We start from the raw sequence: 16,970 nt of genomic DNA on the forward strand, positions 1-16,970 counted from the left end.
CCTGTGAATAGAACCCTAAATTGCCAATCTCCACTTTCCCTTTTGCTGATCTGGAATGGATGCAGGGAAAAAGGCAGGAAGTAACATTGCAACAATTTTTAAATAGCATAGCCAGTGTTCATCCATGTTTTGTTTTTTCTATTCCCTCTCTTGTTTAAGCTCCAATGTCTTTGATAAAAATAAGAAAAATGAAACCACCTGAAGCAGCGAAATGGTGCAGTGGGCTTAGTACGTTAGGTTTTCACCGATGGAGACTTGGGTGTGTATTTCAACACTAACATGAATTTGGATGAGCTGAGTCTCTTCCTATAGCACACATTTGTCCACATCATAAAGCCGCCAGTGGACTGGCACTCTCTGTTCTAGAGAGACCAGAACAGGGATTTAACATGAAGGTTACATACACTTATCAAAGGCAGGAAAACCCCTGCAAGTTTGAAGTTGGAAAAAAGGATGGGACCTCACTGGCGTATACACAGTTTGGAAGAGAATGGCCAGAAAGGATGGTGGACAGGCTGTTTGATGAATGTCGCACACAAGAACAATCTGGTATGAATAGAAGGTAAGAAAATGTCCGGACAGCTTCTGTCTGAATTCCTTTGCACAGACAGCAGGATAGAAAGAGATTAAACTGCCAGTGGTATCAAGAGGAGCACCTCATATGTGCAGTTTTCGAAAGTGTTAGACAAACACTCTGAGGGGAAAAAGTGATATATAGCAATATCTCTCAGAACCAATGATTTCCATCATATGGTGTTGCTTATAAAGTGCCCCTGCGCCAATGTCATGAGTAAATTAAAAAGCTCAACTGTTATGCTGGAGCCGTCACAATTTTTTAAAAATCAATAAGCATTTTTTGCATTCCTTATCGAAACCCTTTGAGCCTTAAATATTGCCTGTGTTATACAAAGAGGTTGTAAGTACGGCATGGTTTATTTTCATATTGTTAACTGGTAGTAAGTCAGCATGAGAAATAAGGAAAGCTATTGTTTATACAGAAGCTTCCATTTTTTCCTGGAAGGATTTTCCATTATGTGATCACATGATATGGGCAAATGTGACAACACATTATAATACCAAGGCATAATACCCTTTTCCCCTTGACTGGAATTGAACATATATAACATTTAAATTACTGCTTGTGTCCATGTAAGTCTTTTAACACTGACCCTGCTGTACTATTCACAGCTATTTATTTTTAATTCATATTTAAAGGCCCTGATCAGGAAACCATCCCTATTCAGGATAGCACTTAAACACATGCTTAGAGTTAAACATGCTTAACTTAAACTTAAGTGCTTTCCTGATTTGGGGCCTGATTGCAGGAGCTCTCATTACAATGGTAAGAACAAAGCCCATAGGTTTTCATAATGTTTACTTGCCTTTTTCCTTTGGAAGTTCACATCGAGTTTCATTGAGGCACACTTGTTCAATGTGTTCAGTCGTCTAGAGGTAAAGAAAAATCCAAAGATTAGCATCCCACTAATTCAAGGGCATGACTTCTCATGATTTCAAAAGATCCTCTCATCTGCTTGTGGGGTTGTAACTTTACACAGCAGGATTCACTACACTTATTTCGTTCCATGCTACAGACTTGTGAATCAGAAGGGCATGTCACCGCTGTCACTACCTAATGCCTAGCTCTTTATCCACACACCACAAAACACTTTATAAAGGCTATAAAGATCATTAAACCCATTTTACAGCTGGCTTAAATGAGGCACAGAGTGAAAATGTGACTTGCCCACTGTGTGTGTAATGTTATCATTCTAAAACCCCTAACGAATGTTATGAGATCCCAAAGGATGTATTAGAACCACAAAAAGTGCATTTAAGATTTGATTCCTCACTTTAGGCATTTAGGGCTAGATCCACAAAGGGGACTTAGAGTGAGAATTGCAAAGCCTAACTTTTAGGCACCCTGCCACCTAGAAGAATACTCAATCCTGAGTTAGGCTCCCAGGCTCCCTATACACTGCATAGGAGAGTTAGTTGCTTAAGAATGGGATTCACAACAGCCAGCACGCTGACTGGGGAGCCACCTAAGCCCTGCCCCTTAAAGGATGTTTGGCACCTAAAAGAAGGTGCCTCCCTCTGCTTGGGATTCAGCTGTGAACCCTCTCCTGTAGTTAAGCACCTACGCCAGGTCTGTCCTTTCTTGGAAAAATTGAGGGAGGAGGAGGAGCTGTCACCATGCCCCACTTATACTCACTAGCCTAGCACTTAGAGTCTATCTAAATAAAGTTGCTAGGGCGTTATTATCACTTCAAAATGGAATAAGCCAGTACACTCCTGCAAAATCAGCTCATCTCTCTGTGTGGCTGAACCAGGTAGCTCACTGAGAGACTCAAGTTTTTAGAGGTGAACTCCTGACCTGATATTCAGCACTACTGAGAATGTGCAATTCTCTCTGAAATTGCTCAGCACCTCAATCAAGTCATCAATCTTTAACTCCAGAAGTCAGCAAGAGAATGGGCACTGGAGAGGTATCTGCTGAAAAGCCGAGGGACAGCATAAGCTTTGTGTCTCCACACACCTCAAGAGGTGATTTTGCCAGCAACTTTCTAAATACTTTAAAAAGGAGCCCTATGCTCATCAGCTATTTGCAACTGATGGAGAGGAGAAATTGGAGTAGAAAGAGGAAACATTCCAGATTCAAGGGGCAAAGTCTTTCCTTGCCATCAGTACAATGTGATATGCACTTGAAGAACAAATGAGCAAATAATTATACATGGGAGAAGGGGAAGTAGGATCCTACAGACAGTGGCTTATATTCAGGTACCCCACTGAATTCTATGGAATTGCTCAGGTCTAACCAAAGGCACAATTTGTCTCAATATTTTAAAAGGGGCCTCCAGCTCCCTTGTGGAAAGATACTGAAATCATTTGGTCAAACAAACAATGAAAACAAAAGCAATTCGTTTTTCACTGACCCTATCAGAACACAAGGATTATTTCAGTACTGAAGCGGAAGAGTTGATGTCATTACTTAGCTGGACTGGAGACAGAGAAAGCTACAGTATTATCATGACTGCTTTCTGAACCCACTCCATCAAAACACAGAACTACCTTCTAATAGGAACCAGGAATTCAACCCCTGCTTTTAGATTTAGCCATCTATAAAATAATGACATGCTTTCTGGGGTTCTTCCAATATGGTGAAAAGATTCTGCTGGTGAAATTAGAGGACCAATTATCAGATTTATTAGTTTTCCTGTTACTGGCATCTGAAATTAAATCCAGTCTGTTTGAACTTCTCACACGCTGTTGATGTGCCAATGGCAGCAGACAGCTTTCCCCATCTGCTTATATCCGTTATGTGAATGATAACCAAACCTTCACAGAAACAAAAGGTTCTGACGACAAAAAGACTGTCACTGATGTCCTGATCAAAGAGATAGAGGACACTGAAATGCTACCTACACTTTCATGTCACTGCCTCAAGTCATGGGAGAGGGCTGTATATTTAGAACTTTAACAAAACATGACATCTGAGCTTGAAGGAAAGACAGTAAAATCCATGCCAAATAAACAATCCAGAGTTTAGCTCAGGATGGTTGGGCTTTTAAAAAATATTTATCAAAACACTTGTCAGGAAAGCTGCACAGAATTTGGGGAAAGCTTGCAAATCATACTATAAAAACAGCAACACTGACGTCAATTTAATGTGTCCTTCACAGCACAATGGCAGCGCAATTTGAATCATCAACGTCATATGTCTCTGATACAGTACCTACGCATTCAATATTTGTTGTTCCTGTCTTTTATACTGTAAGCTCTTCAGACTCAGGAACTGTCTTCCTTTTGTGACATGCACAGCACCAAACAGTGATTAATAAATAAATAACAATATCGTACAGCAGAAGCCGTGTAATTGGAAGCCCAGTGGGTGGCCTATTGTCCCACTTAAACAGCCTTCCAGATTATCCTCAGACATCCTTAAAGTGGCTTGGAACTGTATTAACTCCATTTGGGTCTGGGCTGCAGCTGCTCAGTAGCAGCTGCAGGGGAACCCAGCCAATGGCATACCAAGGTCACGCAGAAGCTATGCTGCCAGGAGGCACTAAGTGCAATTGAATAGCATGGAGGGGTCAGCCACCTATGCCCCTGCAGATCTGGGGCACCCTTTACTGTGACACCTTTATCTCCAAGATACATGGGTTTGAGAGAACTCAGTCCCCCAAACTCTTGTGACTTCTCAAGGGGACGATCTGCAGGAAACTTTGCCAGCAGCCTAGCCTCCTATTATGGGTTAGTCTATGGGAGGAGGACAGCTGATCCTCTGTTAGGAGACTCTGCATAGGAGCCAAGGACTGAACACTGAGGACACTGTGCTGCTGTAGCACGTTTGGTGAAAACATGCTAGGCCGATGGGAGAGCGCTCTCCTGTCGGCATAATTACTCCACATCCTTGAGAGGCGGAAGCTATGCTGGCGGGAGAGCGGTGCGGATGGTGCTTAGGTCAGTGTAACTTGCATTGCTCAGGGGGTGGCTTTTTCACACCCCTGAGCGACTTAAGTTACACAGCTTAAGTGGTGGTACAGACCTGCCCTGAGTGAGGTTCTCCCCAGAGGTGGTGCGGGAAAGCTTGCACTGCCAAGGACCCTGCTGTACTTGTTCAATGGCTAAACACAAGATTTAGTTTTCCAGTGTTATCAATCCAGCACTTTCTAGGAGCTCTAACATAGAAGATTGAGGTATTCAGACTTTACAATATGCTGTATGTGCCTTGGGCTTGATTCAGCCCTCACTGTAATTATTAGGAGCCTGTCTATTGCCTTTAATGGGAACTGGATTGAGCTTTTTTCCCCCCAAAACCCAAGTTTTAAAAAAATCTGGAATTCTGTAATAACACCGTAGAGTATTGAGTATATAATATACATTTAAAAAATCCTCACCAGTATAATAATCTATATATAGTTCCCCTTGGAGCAATTACAAGCTATGAAATAGAGAATAACTATGTAAAGAATGAATGGCCCCAGTTGAATATATTGAATTATAATAATAAATATATAATGAATTATATATTGAATTCAAAAATATTGAATTCAATAGGGGCTGGTGAGTGCTTCACACTTTTGAAAATAAGGGCACTTATTTAGGGGCCTAAACAGTGGTCTAAGATTCAAAAATTGCACACATGTCAAAAAACTTGTTCAATATATTTGCATGAAAAACAATATGTTAAAAGAATGTTATTCAGGTTGCAAAGTCAAGCATTTAGGTGCTAGAGTGTGCAACCTAAATAATGTTCTTTTAAAGTAGTTTATTTGCACATTATTTCCTAGAGTTTTTTTTAAAGGAAAAAGGTAAAAACAGAGTATTACACACAGCTGTAACAGCCTCCACCATGCCTCACAAGCAAGGTTTGAATGCTGCATTTTCACCACTGAAGTATATACTTATGCCATTTGAGCGATAGGACTAATTTCAGATGGCAGTAGCCGGAGAAATCTGTTCTCTCTCACTGAGGGACTGTCCACTGGAGCCAGGTGGTGGGTCCAGGAGTTGGTTGGGGAGAGCCAGGCCCAGAACACATCAGCTGAGAGAGATCCTGCTCCACCATTGGGCCCATGGAGCCATGTGATGAGTTAGGGGGAAGGCAGGTGGAACTTGGCCTGGCTCTTTCCCTCCAGCAGCTGCTCTGAAAGTTCAACCATCTTCCCAAATCAGTGCCCATTGTTGCTGCTTTGGAAGTAGGCCCAGCCACAGAATGTTCATGTTCAATTACCATTTTGGCTATCTGACAAATCTTGCCTCAGGAATGCAAATGAGAGAAAGGAAACGATGATTTCATACCATTTATATCTCAATAACGCCTGAATAAAATTTCATGGGACGAAGAAAAGGTACTTCTCTAACCTGAGGGCTTTCCCCCTGCCAAATTTCAAAGGCATGTTGCAAACAACAGAGGTATTAGACTAGCTCAAAAAGAAAATCACTAGAATTTATAAAATGTGAAGTGTTAGGCTTTCTGAATAGAGGTTGCTACTAGCTACCCTATAAGAGAAGTGCTTTCTTTGTGGTGTCTCTCATATTCTCTTTTACACTATATTATAACACAAAAAACATTGTTAAAATAAGGTTAAAGGGCTGACTTCTGTCCACAAAAGCTGAGAAATTCAGAGCCTAAGCTTGAGCAGTAAAAGTCTGTTGGAGAGGGTTCAGAGTTCAAACTCTGCTCATTTTAAAGCGCTGTTCTGATAATTCAGCTTCAAAGTTACACTGCAAATGAAAAATCTATGTAGTTGAGTTAAATATCTCACTAATCAGTCTAAAGGCTTGGTCATGCATTCTTTTGAAGTCAGTGGGAGTTTTGGGTGTCTAAGGAATGTGAGATTGGGCCCTATGAGGGACATTCAGCACATACAAATAATAGTTGACTTTTTTTGTTTTCCAGCTGTTTCCTACATGACACCCCAGCATGCATCTTGTAGTAATGCCCCAGCCATCACACACCACTGAGAGGGTCTGGAGCTTGCCTACGGTGGTCAGATAAGCTATGGGGGGGTTAGAGTATATTGCATAGTTTTGAAAAATGTGATTAGATAGCTAATAAAATACAGATGCTTGTAAGTATGTGACTTGCCAGCACAATTCGTTGTTCCCGTTGAGCACACTCATTCATATGGGCCACCGAATACGGGGAAGTAAAAACTGACCCTTCCCCTGTCCCTCAGAGGTCCCACTAGGTCAGTATAACAATTAAAATATTGATAGTAATGATCTCTTGTTGGGTATCAGGCCTCTCCGTTTGGAGAAATTAAGTACAGCTATGGGCCAGCAAGGTTCCGTTTGCCCGAATTTAACACAGAAACTTGTCAGAAATGTGTGTCTATGTATGGACCATGGGACATAAATATTGACAGCCAGATGCACCCAACGGCTCTCAACTAAGAACTGATCATATTACAATGAATATCTGGGATCTGAAAAGATATCCTTCCAAACAATTTAACCTTTGACAGAATAATGGTTCTGCCCCTGCCTGTATGGTAGTTACAGTGTTACTCTCCCCATACAACTATGGATTAGACCAGTGGTGCCCAAACTTTTTCTGTCGCTCCCCTCTCCTTACCAGTAATGGAATATGTCTGCCCCCCTCCCCCCGTTACGCACAGCGAAGGCTTCCACAGCAGAGGGGCTTGGGCTGAAGGTGGAGCTGGGGGCAGAACTGGGGATGGGGAAGGAGTTGGGGCTAGAGATGGAGCTGCTTGGGGATGGAGAGGGAATGAGGGTGGAGCTGGGCTAGGACGGAGCAGCGGGTGGAGTGGAACTGGGGCTGGAGGCAGAGCTGGGGGCAGAGTGGACCTGGGGCTGGAGGCAGAGCAGGGGGCGGAGTGGAGCTGGGGCTGGAGGCAGAGCTGGGGGCAGAGTGGAGCTGGGGCTGGAGGCGGAGCAAGGGGCGGAGTGGAGCTGCAGCTGGAGGCGTAGCTGGACTGGGGGCAGAGCAGGGGGCGGAGTGGAGCTGGGGCTGGAGGCAGAGCTGGGGGCAGAGTGGAGCTGGGGCTGGAGGCGGAGCAAGGGGCGGAGTGGAGCTGCAGCTGGAGGTGTAGCTGGACTGGGGGCAGAGCAGGGGGCGGAGCAGGGGGCGGAGTGGAGCTGGGGCTGGAGGCGGAGCTGGGCTGGGGGCAGAGCAGGGGATGGAGTGGAGCTGCGCCTGGGGATGAGTTGGTCTGGGGGCAGAGTGGGGCTGGGTGGCGCTCCCACCCCGTCTCCCCATGGGGTCTGGCCTGGGCCCCATTGCGCAGCCCCTGAATGTTCCTCTGTGCCCCCATAGAGGGGCATGCCCCACAGTTTGGGGACCACTGGATAAAAACAAACAAACAACAAACAAAAAATAAACAAAAAACCCTGTGAAAAAACAGGTGGGTTTTTTATTTTCTGGTTAAAATAATATACAGAGCATGATTAAAACCATAACCTTTAAATATAACCATGTGGTGCAGGCCTTGGACTATACCAGAGTCCAGAACACAGCCCAACGTTATGGTGGATCGACGACACACCTCGCCAGCTGCTACCTTATTCTCCAGAATCTCATCTTCCATTTCAAAAAAGGTCTCTAACTGTTCCGGTTGCAAACAAATCCTCAAAAATATGAGCAGGGTGTGACCTCTGCATGGATGTTTTTGTGAGTCTGCACAGAGCTCGGAACAGCAGCTCTGTAAATGAACTGCCTCATTCATCTCAGTGAGGTGTTAACTCAAATGCCCAATGATCATAATTTAAATGTCAGCACTGTTAACTATTTCATTCCTCATGTAAGAAAGGAGAGGCAGGGTCATATACCTGCATAATTTACTGTGAGTGAGGCCATGTTTTGGTGCCACAAATAGGTGGCATTTGGGTGATACCACCACCACTTTGTTTCTCCCATCAATCAAGAATGAACCTAGATATAGGAGCCTGGAAGACTCCATGGGCACATTCAAGCCCCTCTGATGGAGAGCCAAGCTCAAGGAGCCCAATGGAGCTCAGAGAGCAGCACAGTCTTATGCTGAACATCTATGTAATCTACTGCGAGCAGCATCTCATTTTGGTGACTCTCATGAGCAGAGCTTATTTTGTGGGTGGAGTAGACAAGCACCACTAACCTTTCCCCCCAGATTTGACCCCTGGATTATACTGAAACATGCCTTCCTTCATGCCAAACTGGAGTAGTGGGCTTGATTTATGTGTGTTTGTGGGTGGACAGAGGCAGGGTTCAATAGGGAGTGGAAGGAGAAATCCTTTCTACCAGGCTCTGGAACAGCAGAGGTGCTGGTCTGCAGCCGCTCACACTCCCCTGCACTATGGAGAACAGGATTCACAGAGAGTGCACCCACACGCGAGCTGGGATCTAATTTCTAGCTCTGACAGACATACACACACTAGCTTTGACTGAGCTAGAGCACTAAAAAGAGAAGAGAAGTGTAGCTGTGGTGGCATGAGCAGTGTGATGAGTGAGCTGCCTGGGTAAATACCTCGGTTTCCAGGCAGGATTGTACTCAGGGTGGCTGGCCCATCCTACCGCCTGTGCCGCTGCTGTTCTGTTTCTAGCCTGCCAGTGCCTGTACGTCTACCCGAGATGGATATTCCATCCCCAGCTCGAGTGTAGATGTATCTTGAGGGACCTCATCCACTGGCTTCTCCCAAAGCCTGCTCTGAAGTCCCCTGCCGCAGACTCATCACTCCTTGCATGCATATCACCCCATGTGCAGTGGGTTTAAGATGTCTGGAACCAAGAATCACTTCCAGGCTTAATGTGATACTGAAATTATGAAAGCTGCAGTTTCATGTAGTGGACCCTGCCTTATTATGGGCCTGATGCTCCCTTGTACCCACCCAGCTGGAGAGAAGCAGAATCCAGGCCAAATGGAGCACGGGAGAAGGAAAAGGGGAGCAGTCAGTGCCTTTGCAGTGTCATTTCCCTGCCCCACCCAAAGTCCTTTTCCAGGACTGCCACAAGATAGGTGCTCCGCAGCAGGTGAGGGATTAGGGTGGGGCACAGCAGAAGCTGTGTGTGGTACACTCCCTACAGGCAAAGAACAAAAAGCGACATAAACAGAAACACATTAACTCTCTGGCAAGGGTGGAGCTGTGAGCATCTGCAACTGGGTGTTTATACAGCACCTAACGTAACCCACACACCTCATGGGAGCTATCCCAGAGTGCTCCATTGTGACCGCTCTGAACAGCACTCTCAACTCAGATGCACTGGCCAGGTAGACAGGAAAAGGCCCACGAACTTTTGAATTTCAACTTCCTGTTTGGCCAGCGTGGCAAGCTGCAGGTGACCATGCAGAGCTCATCAGCAGAGGTGACCATGATGGAGTCCCAGAATCGCAAAAGAGCTCCAGCATGGACTGAATGGGAGGTACGGGATCTGATCGCTGTATGGGGAGAGGAATCCATGCTATCAGCATTCCGTTCCAGTTTTCGAAATGCCAAAACATTTGTCAAAATCTCCAAGGGCTTGAAGGACAGAGGCCATAACAGGGACCCGAAGCAGTGCCGTGTGAAACTTAAGGAGCTGAGGCAAGCTTACCAGAAAACCAGAGAGGAAAACAGCCGTTCCAGGTCCGAGCCCCAAACATGCCGCTTCTATGATGAGCTGCATGCCATTTTAGGGGGTTCAGCCACCACTACCCCAGCCGTGTTGTTTGACTCCTTCAATGGAGATGAAGGCAACACGGAAGCAGGTTCTGGGGACGAGGAAGATGATGATGATGAGGTTGTAGATAGCTCACAGCAAGCAAACAGAGAAACCGGTTTTCCTGACAGCCAGGAACTGTTTCTCACCCTGGACCTGGAGCCAGTACCCCCCGAACCCACCCAAGGCTGCCTCCTGGACCTGCCAGGCGGAGAAAGGACCTCTGGTGAGTATACCTTTTAAAATACTATACATGGTTTAAAAGCAAGCATGTTTAATGATTAATTTGTCCTGGCATTCGCGGTCAGTACAACTACTGGAAAAGTCTGTTAACGTGTCTGGGATGGAGCGGAAATCCTACAGGGACATCTCCATAAAGCTCTCCTGGATGTACTCCCAAACCTTTGCAAAAGGTTTCTGGGGAGGGCAGCCTTAGTCCATCCACCATGGTAGGACACTTTACCATTCCAGGCCAGTAGCACGTATTTGGGAATCATTGTAGAACAAAACATTGCAGTGTATGTTTGCTGGCGTTCAAACAACATCCGTTCTTTATCTCTCTGTATTATCCTCAGGAGAGTGATATCATTCATGGTCACCTGGTTGAAATAGGATGCTTTTCTTAAGGGGACATTCAGAGGTGCCCATTCCTGCTGGGCTGTTTGCCTGTGGCTGAACAGAAATGTTCCCTGCTGTTAGCCACGGGGAGGGGGAAGGAGGGAGGGGCTAGCCACGCGATGGGGGGAGGCAAAATGCGACCTTGGAATGAAAGCACACGTGCTATGTATGTAATGTTAACAGCACAGTTTACCATGAAAGAGTGTACCCATTGTTCTATAAAATGTGTCTTTTTAAATACCACTGTCCCTTTTTTTGTCTCCACCAGCTACATGTGTTTCAAGGATCACAGGATCTTCTCCTTCCCAGAGGCTAGCGAAGGTTAGAAGGCGAAAAAAACGCACTCGTGATGAAAATTTCTCTGAGCTCATGCTGTCCTCCCACACTGACAGAGCACAGATGAATGCATGGAGGCAGACAATGTCAGAGTGCAGGAAAGCACAAAATGACTGGGAGGAGAGGTGGCGGGCTGAAGAGAGTAAGTGGCGGGCTGAAGAGAGGGCTGAAGCTGAAAGGTGGCGGCAGCGTGATGAGAGGAGGCAGGATTCAATGCTGAGGCTGCTGGAGGATCAAACTAATATGCTTCAGTGTATGGTTGAGCTGCAGGAAAGGCAGCAGGAGCAAGACTGCCGCTACAGCCCCTGAGTAACCAACCGCCCTCCTCCCCAAGTTCCATAACCTCCTCACCCAGACGCCCAAGAACGTGTTGGGGGGGCCTCCAGCCACTCCACCCCAGAGGATTGCCCAAGCAACAGAAGGCTGGCATTCAATAAGTTTTAAAGTTTTAAACTTTTAAAGTGCTGTGTGGCCTTGTCCTTCCCTCCTCTACCACCCCTCCCGGTGCTTCTCTCCTCCACCACCCCTCCTGGGCTACCTTGGTAGTTATCCCCCTATTTGTGTGATAAATTAATAAGGAATGCATGAATGTGAAGCAACAATGACTTTATTGCCTCTGCAAGCGGTGATCGAAGGGAGGAGGGGAGGGTGGTTAGGGTACAGGGAAATAGAGTGAACCAAGGGGCGGGGGGCTTCATCAAGGAGAAACAAACAGAACTTTCACACCGTAGCCTGGCCAGTCATGAAACTGGTCTTCAAAGCTTCTCTGATGTGCACCGCGCCCTCTTGTGCTCTTCTAACCACCCTGGTGTCTGGCTGTGCATAACCAGCAGCCAGGCGATTTGCCTCAACCTCCCACCCCGCCATAAACATCTTCCCCTTACTCTCACAGATATTGTGGAGCGCACAGCAAGCAGTAAATAACAGTAGGAATATTGGTTTCGCTGAGGTCTAAGTGAGTCAGTAAACTGCGCCAGTGAGCTTTTAAAAGTCCAAATGCACAGTCTACCACCATTCTGCACTTGCTCAGCCTGTAGTTGAACAGCTCCTGACTACTGTCCAGGCTGCCTGTGTATAGCTTCATGAGCCATGGCATTAAGGGGTAGGCTGGATCCCCAAGGATACATATAGGCATTTCAACATCCCCAACAGTTATTTTCTGGTCTGGGAATAAAGTCCCTTCCTGCAGCTTTTGAAATAGACTAGAGTTCCTGAAGATGCGAGCGTCATGTACCTTTCCCGGCCATCCCACATTGATGTTGGTGAAACGTCCCTTGTGATCCACCAGTGCTTGCAGCACTATTGAAAAGTACCCCTTGCAGTTTATGTACTCGCCGGCTTGGTGCTCCAGTGCCAAGATAGGGATATGGGTTCCGTCTATGGCCCCACCACAGTTAGGGAATCCCATTGCAGCAAACCCATCCACTATGACCTGCACATTTCCCAGGGTCACTACCCTTGATATCAGCAGATCTTTGATTGCATTGGCTACTTGCATCACAGCAGCCCCAACAGTAGATTTGCCCACTCCAAATTGATTCCCGACTGACCGGTAGCTGTCTGGCGTTGCAAGCTTCCACAGGGCTATTGCCACTCGCTTCTCAACTGTGAGGGCTGCTCTCATCTTGGAATTCTTGCACCTCAGGGCAACGGAAAGCAAGTCACAAAGTTCCATGAAAGTGCCCTTATGCATGCAAAAGTTTAGCAGCCACTGGGAATCGTCCCAGACCTGCAACACTATGCAGTCCCACCAGTCTGTGCTTGTTTCCCGAGCCCAGAATCGGCGTTCCACCACATGAACCTGCCCCATTAGCACCATGATGCCCACATTGCCAGGGCCCGTGCTTTGAGAGAAGTCTGTGTCCATGGCCTCATCACTCACGTCACCACGCTGACGTCGCCTACTCGCCTGGTATCGCTTTGCCAGGTTCTGGTGCTGCATATACTGCTGGATAATGCGTGTGGTGTTTAATGTGCTTCTAATTGCCAAAGTGATCTGAGCAGGCTCCATGCTTGCCGTGGTATGGCTTCTGCATATTAAAAAGGCGCGGAACGATTGTCTGCCGTTTCCCTGATGGAGGGAGGGGTGACTGACGACATGGCTTACAGGAATTAAAATCAACAAAGGGGTGGCTTTGCGAGAAACTGAATGGCCCCCTCAAGGATAGAACTCAAAACTGGGTTTAGCAGGCCGTTGATTTCACAGGGGGAGGGAGGGAGGAGAAAATGAATACAAAACAAATCTGGTCTATTTCTTGTTTTGAGCCACTTCATCTATCTTTATACATCTTGCTGGCAGTAGACTGTGCAGTACGACCGCTAGCCATCGTCATCTCCTGGGTGCTCGGCAGAAGATGGTGCAGTATGACTACTGGCCATCGTCTTCTGCTAGCTGCAGATTAAAAGACAGCGCACTGCCGGTAGGACTGAATCGCCAAGAGACGAAACAAGGGAAATGACCTGGCTGAGTCACTCCCATGTTTGCCCAGGCGCCTGGTTAAAAGAGCACCCAGGACTACGTCGACAACGGCTACCAGTCATACTGCACTGTCTGCTGCCAAAAGGCAATAAACTGCTGCTGTGTAGCAATGCAGTACCGCGTCTGCCAGCACCCAGGTGACATACGGTGATGGTTAGCTGAGAGGGCTCCATGCTTGCCATGGTATGGAGTCTGCAGAGGTAACTCAAGAAAAAAGGCGCAAAACAATTGTCTGCCCTTGCTTTCACGGAAGGAGGGAGGGAACGGGGGCCTGACGATATGTACCCAGAACCATCCGCGACAATGTTTTAGCCCCATCAGGCACTGGGATTTCTACCCATAATTCAAATGGGCGGCAGAGACTGCGGGAACTTTGGGATAGCCACCCACACTGCAACGCTCCGAAAGTCGACGGTTGCCTCGGTACTGTGGACACACTCCACCGACTACACGCACTTAGAGCATTTGTGTGGGGACACACACAATCAACTGTATAAAAACGCTTTATACAAAACTGACTTCTATAAATTTGACCTAATTTCGTAGTGTAGACATACCCTTAGAGAGAAAGAGATTAATGAGTCTGCTCATATGGCTCATATGGCTTTTAGCTCATGCAGCAGAGGCTCATACATTTAGCTCCAGAGGTCCCAGGTTCGATCCTACCGCTGATGACCAGGGTCTGTTGGTGTTACACTAGCACAATGGGGTCCTGGTCACTGACTAGGGCTCCTAGGTGCTGCAGTACTATAATTAAATAACAACAGGGAGCCAACGGCAGCATAGCAGCACGCGAGCCATCTTTGCTGTCAGAGGGAAGAAGGTTCTGGGCAATGGGGTTTCTGCTGGTTTGTAGTAGTCAGGGGCAGAGTTACCCATGTGTTACTCACACATAGATCCCTAATTTATGCTGGGTTTGCTGGCACTGTTCTTTCCAAAAAGCAGCCAGCCTCACTCCAGTTGATGAGATGGGCTGATAGATTTGGGCCCTTTTTAAATCTTGTGAATTTTCAGAGAGCAAACTGGCCCCTGCTGTAGGATTTTTTGGGAGAGAAATGAATCCAGGTTTCTAGCATTTATTTTGGAAAAACTACAGATTATGCCCATTTAATTGACAAGGACAAACAAACATCTCTTAGGCTAGGCCACTACTTTCAAAACAAAAATCCACAAATGTTCTTAAGATACCAAAAAAAGAAACAGTGGATGTTATTTACCTGCAAAGGGGTTCTACAAGGTCCTTGTCGAGAAAGTCATGATCTTTCTTTACAGCCGCAATGTCAATAGGAAACTGGGAATCTGTAAAAAGGAGACGTAGCATTAAACCAACTACGTTTTATTCAAATGGAAACAGTTTATTTCAAAGATGCACTGCATGTGTTTTATCAGCAGAAATGGTGTATCGCTTATTTAACTTGGCCTTCGTTATTTCCCTGTATGACATCCAGAGCTAGTTTGGTCACTTCACATTATTTTATTTTTTATATTAAAAGGGGAGTTGACGGTCCTGTGAACCACAGAGAGCAATATGTTTGGCTCTGGCTATAAGAAGATATTAGATGCTTAGAGTTTCTACCTGATCACTATCCCCCAAAAATGAGATCTGAGCATTACCACAACACTTTCATCATCTACATGGGCAGTAGGCCATCCACTTCCATCCTAGCGAGTTAGTGAAATATTTGCTAGACAGACTTTACCATGCAGTAAAAATGGCTTGATTATTTTGTTAGCACACACAATAACAAAGAGTTTAAACAAAGGGTAACTCAAGCAACACGAGAAGTGAGCTGACCATACTAGTCACCTCAAATATTAGTCTGAAATTTAAAAACAAGATGGAAATGCTGGAAACTGAGAATTGTAATGAAAAGTGACTTGGGTGCACACAGATTACTGTGCCTTGCATGGTGACAGGTTTCAGAGTGGCAGCCGTGTTAGTCTGTATTAGCAAAAAGAACGAGGAGTACTTCTGGCACCTTAGAGACTAACAAATTTATTTGAGCATAAGCTTTCGTGAGCTAAAACCCACTTCATCGGATACATGCAGTGGAAAATACAGTAGGAAGATATATATACACACACAGAGAACATGAAAAAATGGGTGTTGCCATAAACACTATAACGAGAGTGTCATAAATATAAAGGGAAGGGTAAACCCCTTTGAAATCCCTCTTGGCCAGGGGAAAGCTCCTCTCACCTGTAAAGGGTTAAGAAGCTAAAGGTAACCTCGCTGGCACCTGACCAAAATGACCAATGAGGAGACAAGATACTTTCAAAAGCTGGGAGGAGGGAGAGAAACAAAGGGTCTGTGTCTGTCTATATGCTGGTCTTTACCGGGGATAGACCAGGAATGGAGTCTTAGAACTTTTAGTAAGTAATCTAGCTAGGTATGTGTTAGATTATGATTTCTTTAAATGGCTGAGAAAAGAATTGTGCTGAATAGAATAACTATTTCTGTCTGTGTATCTTTTTTGTAACTTAAGGTTTTGCCTAGAGGGGTTCTCTATGTTTTTGAATCTAATTACCCTGTAAGATATCTACCATCCTGATTTTACAGGGGGGATTTCTTTATTTCTATTTACTTCTATTTTTATTAAAAGTCGTCTTGTAAGAAAACTGAATGCTTTTTCATTGTTCTCAGATCCAAGGGTTTGGGTCTGTGGTCACCTATGCAAATTGGTGAGGCTTTTATTCCAACATTTCCCAGGAAAGGGGGGGTGCAAGTGTTGGGAGGATTGTTCATTGTTCTTAAGATCCAAGGGTCTGGGTCTGTAGTCACCTAGGCAAATTGGTGAGGCTTTTTACCAAACCTTGTCCAGGAAGTGGGGTGCAAGGTTTTGGGAAGTATTTTGGGGGGAAGGACGCATCCAAACAGCTCTTCCCCAGTAACCAGTATTAGTTTGGTGGTGGTAGCGGCCGGTCCAAGGACAACGGGTGGAATATTTTGTACCTTGGGGAAGTTTTGACCTAAGCTGGTAAAGATAAGCTTAGGAGGTTTTTCATGCAGGTCCCCACATCTGTACCCTAGAGTTCAGAGTGGGGGAGGAACCTTGACAGAGAGTGATCAATTAAGTTGAGCTGTTATCAGCAGGAGAAAAAAACCATTGCTGGCACATGATGGCATATATCACATTGGTAGATGTGCAGGTGAATGAGTCTCTGATAGTGTGGCTGATGTGATTAGGTCCTATGATGGTGTCCCCGAATAGATATGTTCGTAGGACATAATCACATCAGCTACACTATCAGAGGCTCTTTCACCTGCACATCTATCAATGTGATAGATGCCATCATGTGCCAGCAATGCCCCTCTGCCATGTACATTGGCCAAACAGGACAGTCTCTACGTAAAAGAATAAATGGACACAAATCAGACATCAAGAATTATAACATTCA

The 16,970-nt window shown here is 45.7% G+C and overlaps 1 protein-coding gene across 8 annotated transcripts in view; it reads right to left on the reverse strand.

Moving 5' to 3' along the window:
- The window catches only part of STARD13 (StAR related lipid transfer domain containing 13), a 499,087-nt gene that overhangs the window by 35,465 nt on the left and 446,652 nt on the right, over nucleotides 1-16,970 (reverse strand). For all 8 annotated transcript variants that reach the window (XM_075127917.1, XM_075127911.1, XM_075127915.1 and 5 more), the window contains 2 exons: nucleotides 14,789-14,870; nucleotides 1,383-1,446 (listed from right to left, as the gene is read on the reverse strand). In XM_075127917.1, the coding sequence (XP_074984018.1) occupies nucleotides 1,383-1,446; nucleotides 14,789-14,870 (146 nt within the window). The remainder of the gene's footprint in view (nucleotides 1-1,382; nucleotides 1,447-14,788; nucleotides 14,871-16,970) is intronic.

The sequence above is a fragment of the Caretta caretta genome, chromosome 1 (genome assembly GCF_965140235.1).
Source record: "Caretta caretta isolate rCarCar2 chromosome 1, rCarCar1.hap1, whole genome shotgun sequence".
NCBI lineage: Eukaryota > Metazoa > Chordata > Testudines > Cheloniidae > Caretta > Caretta caretta.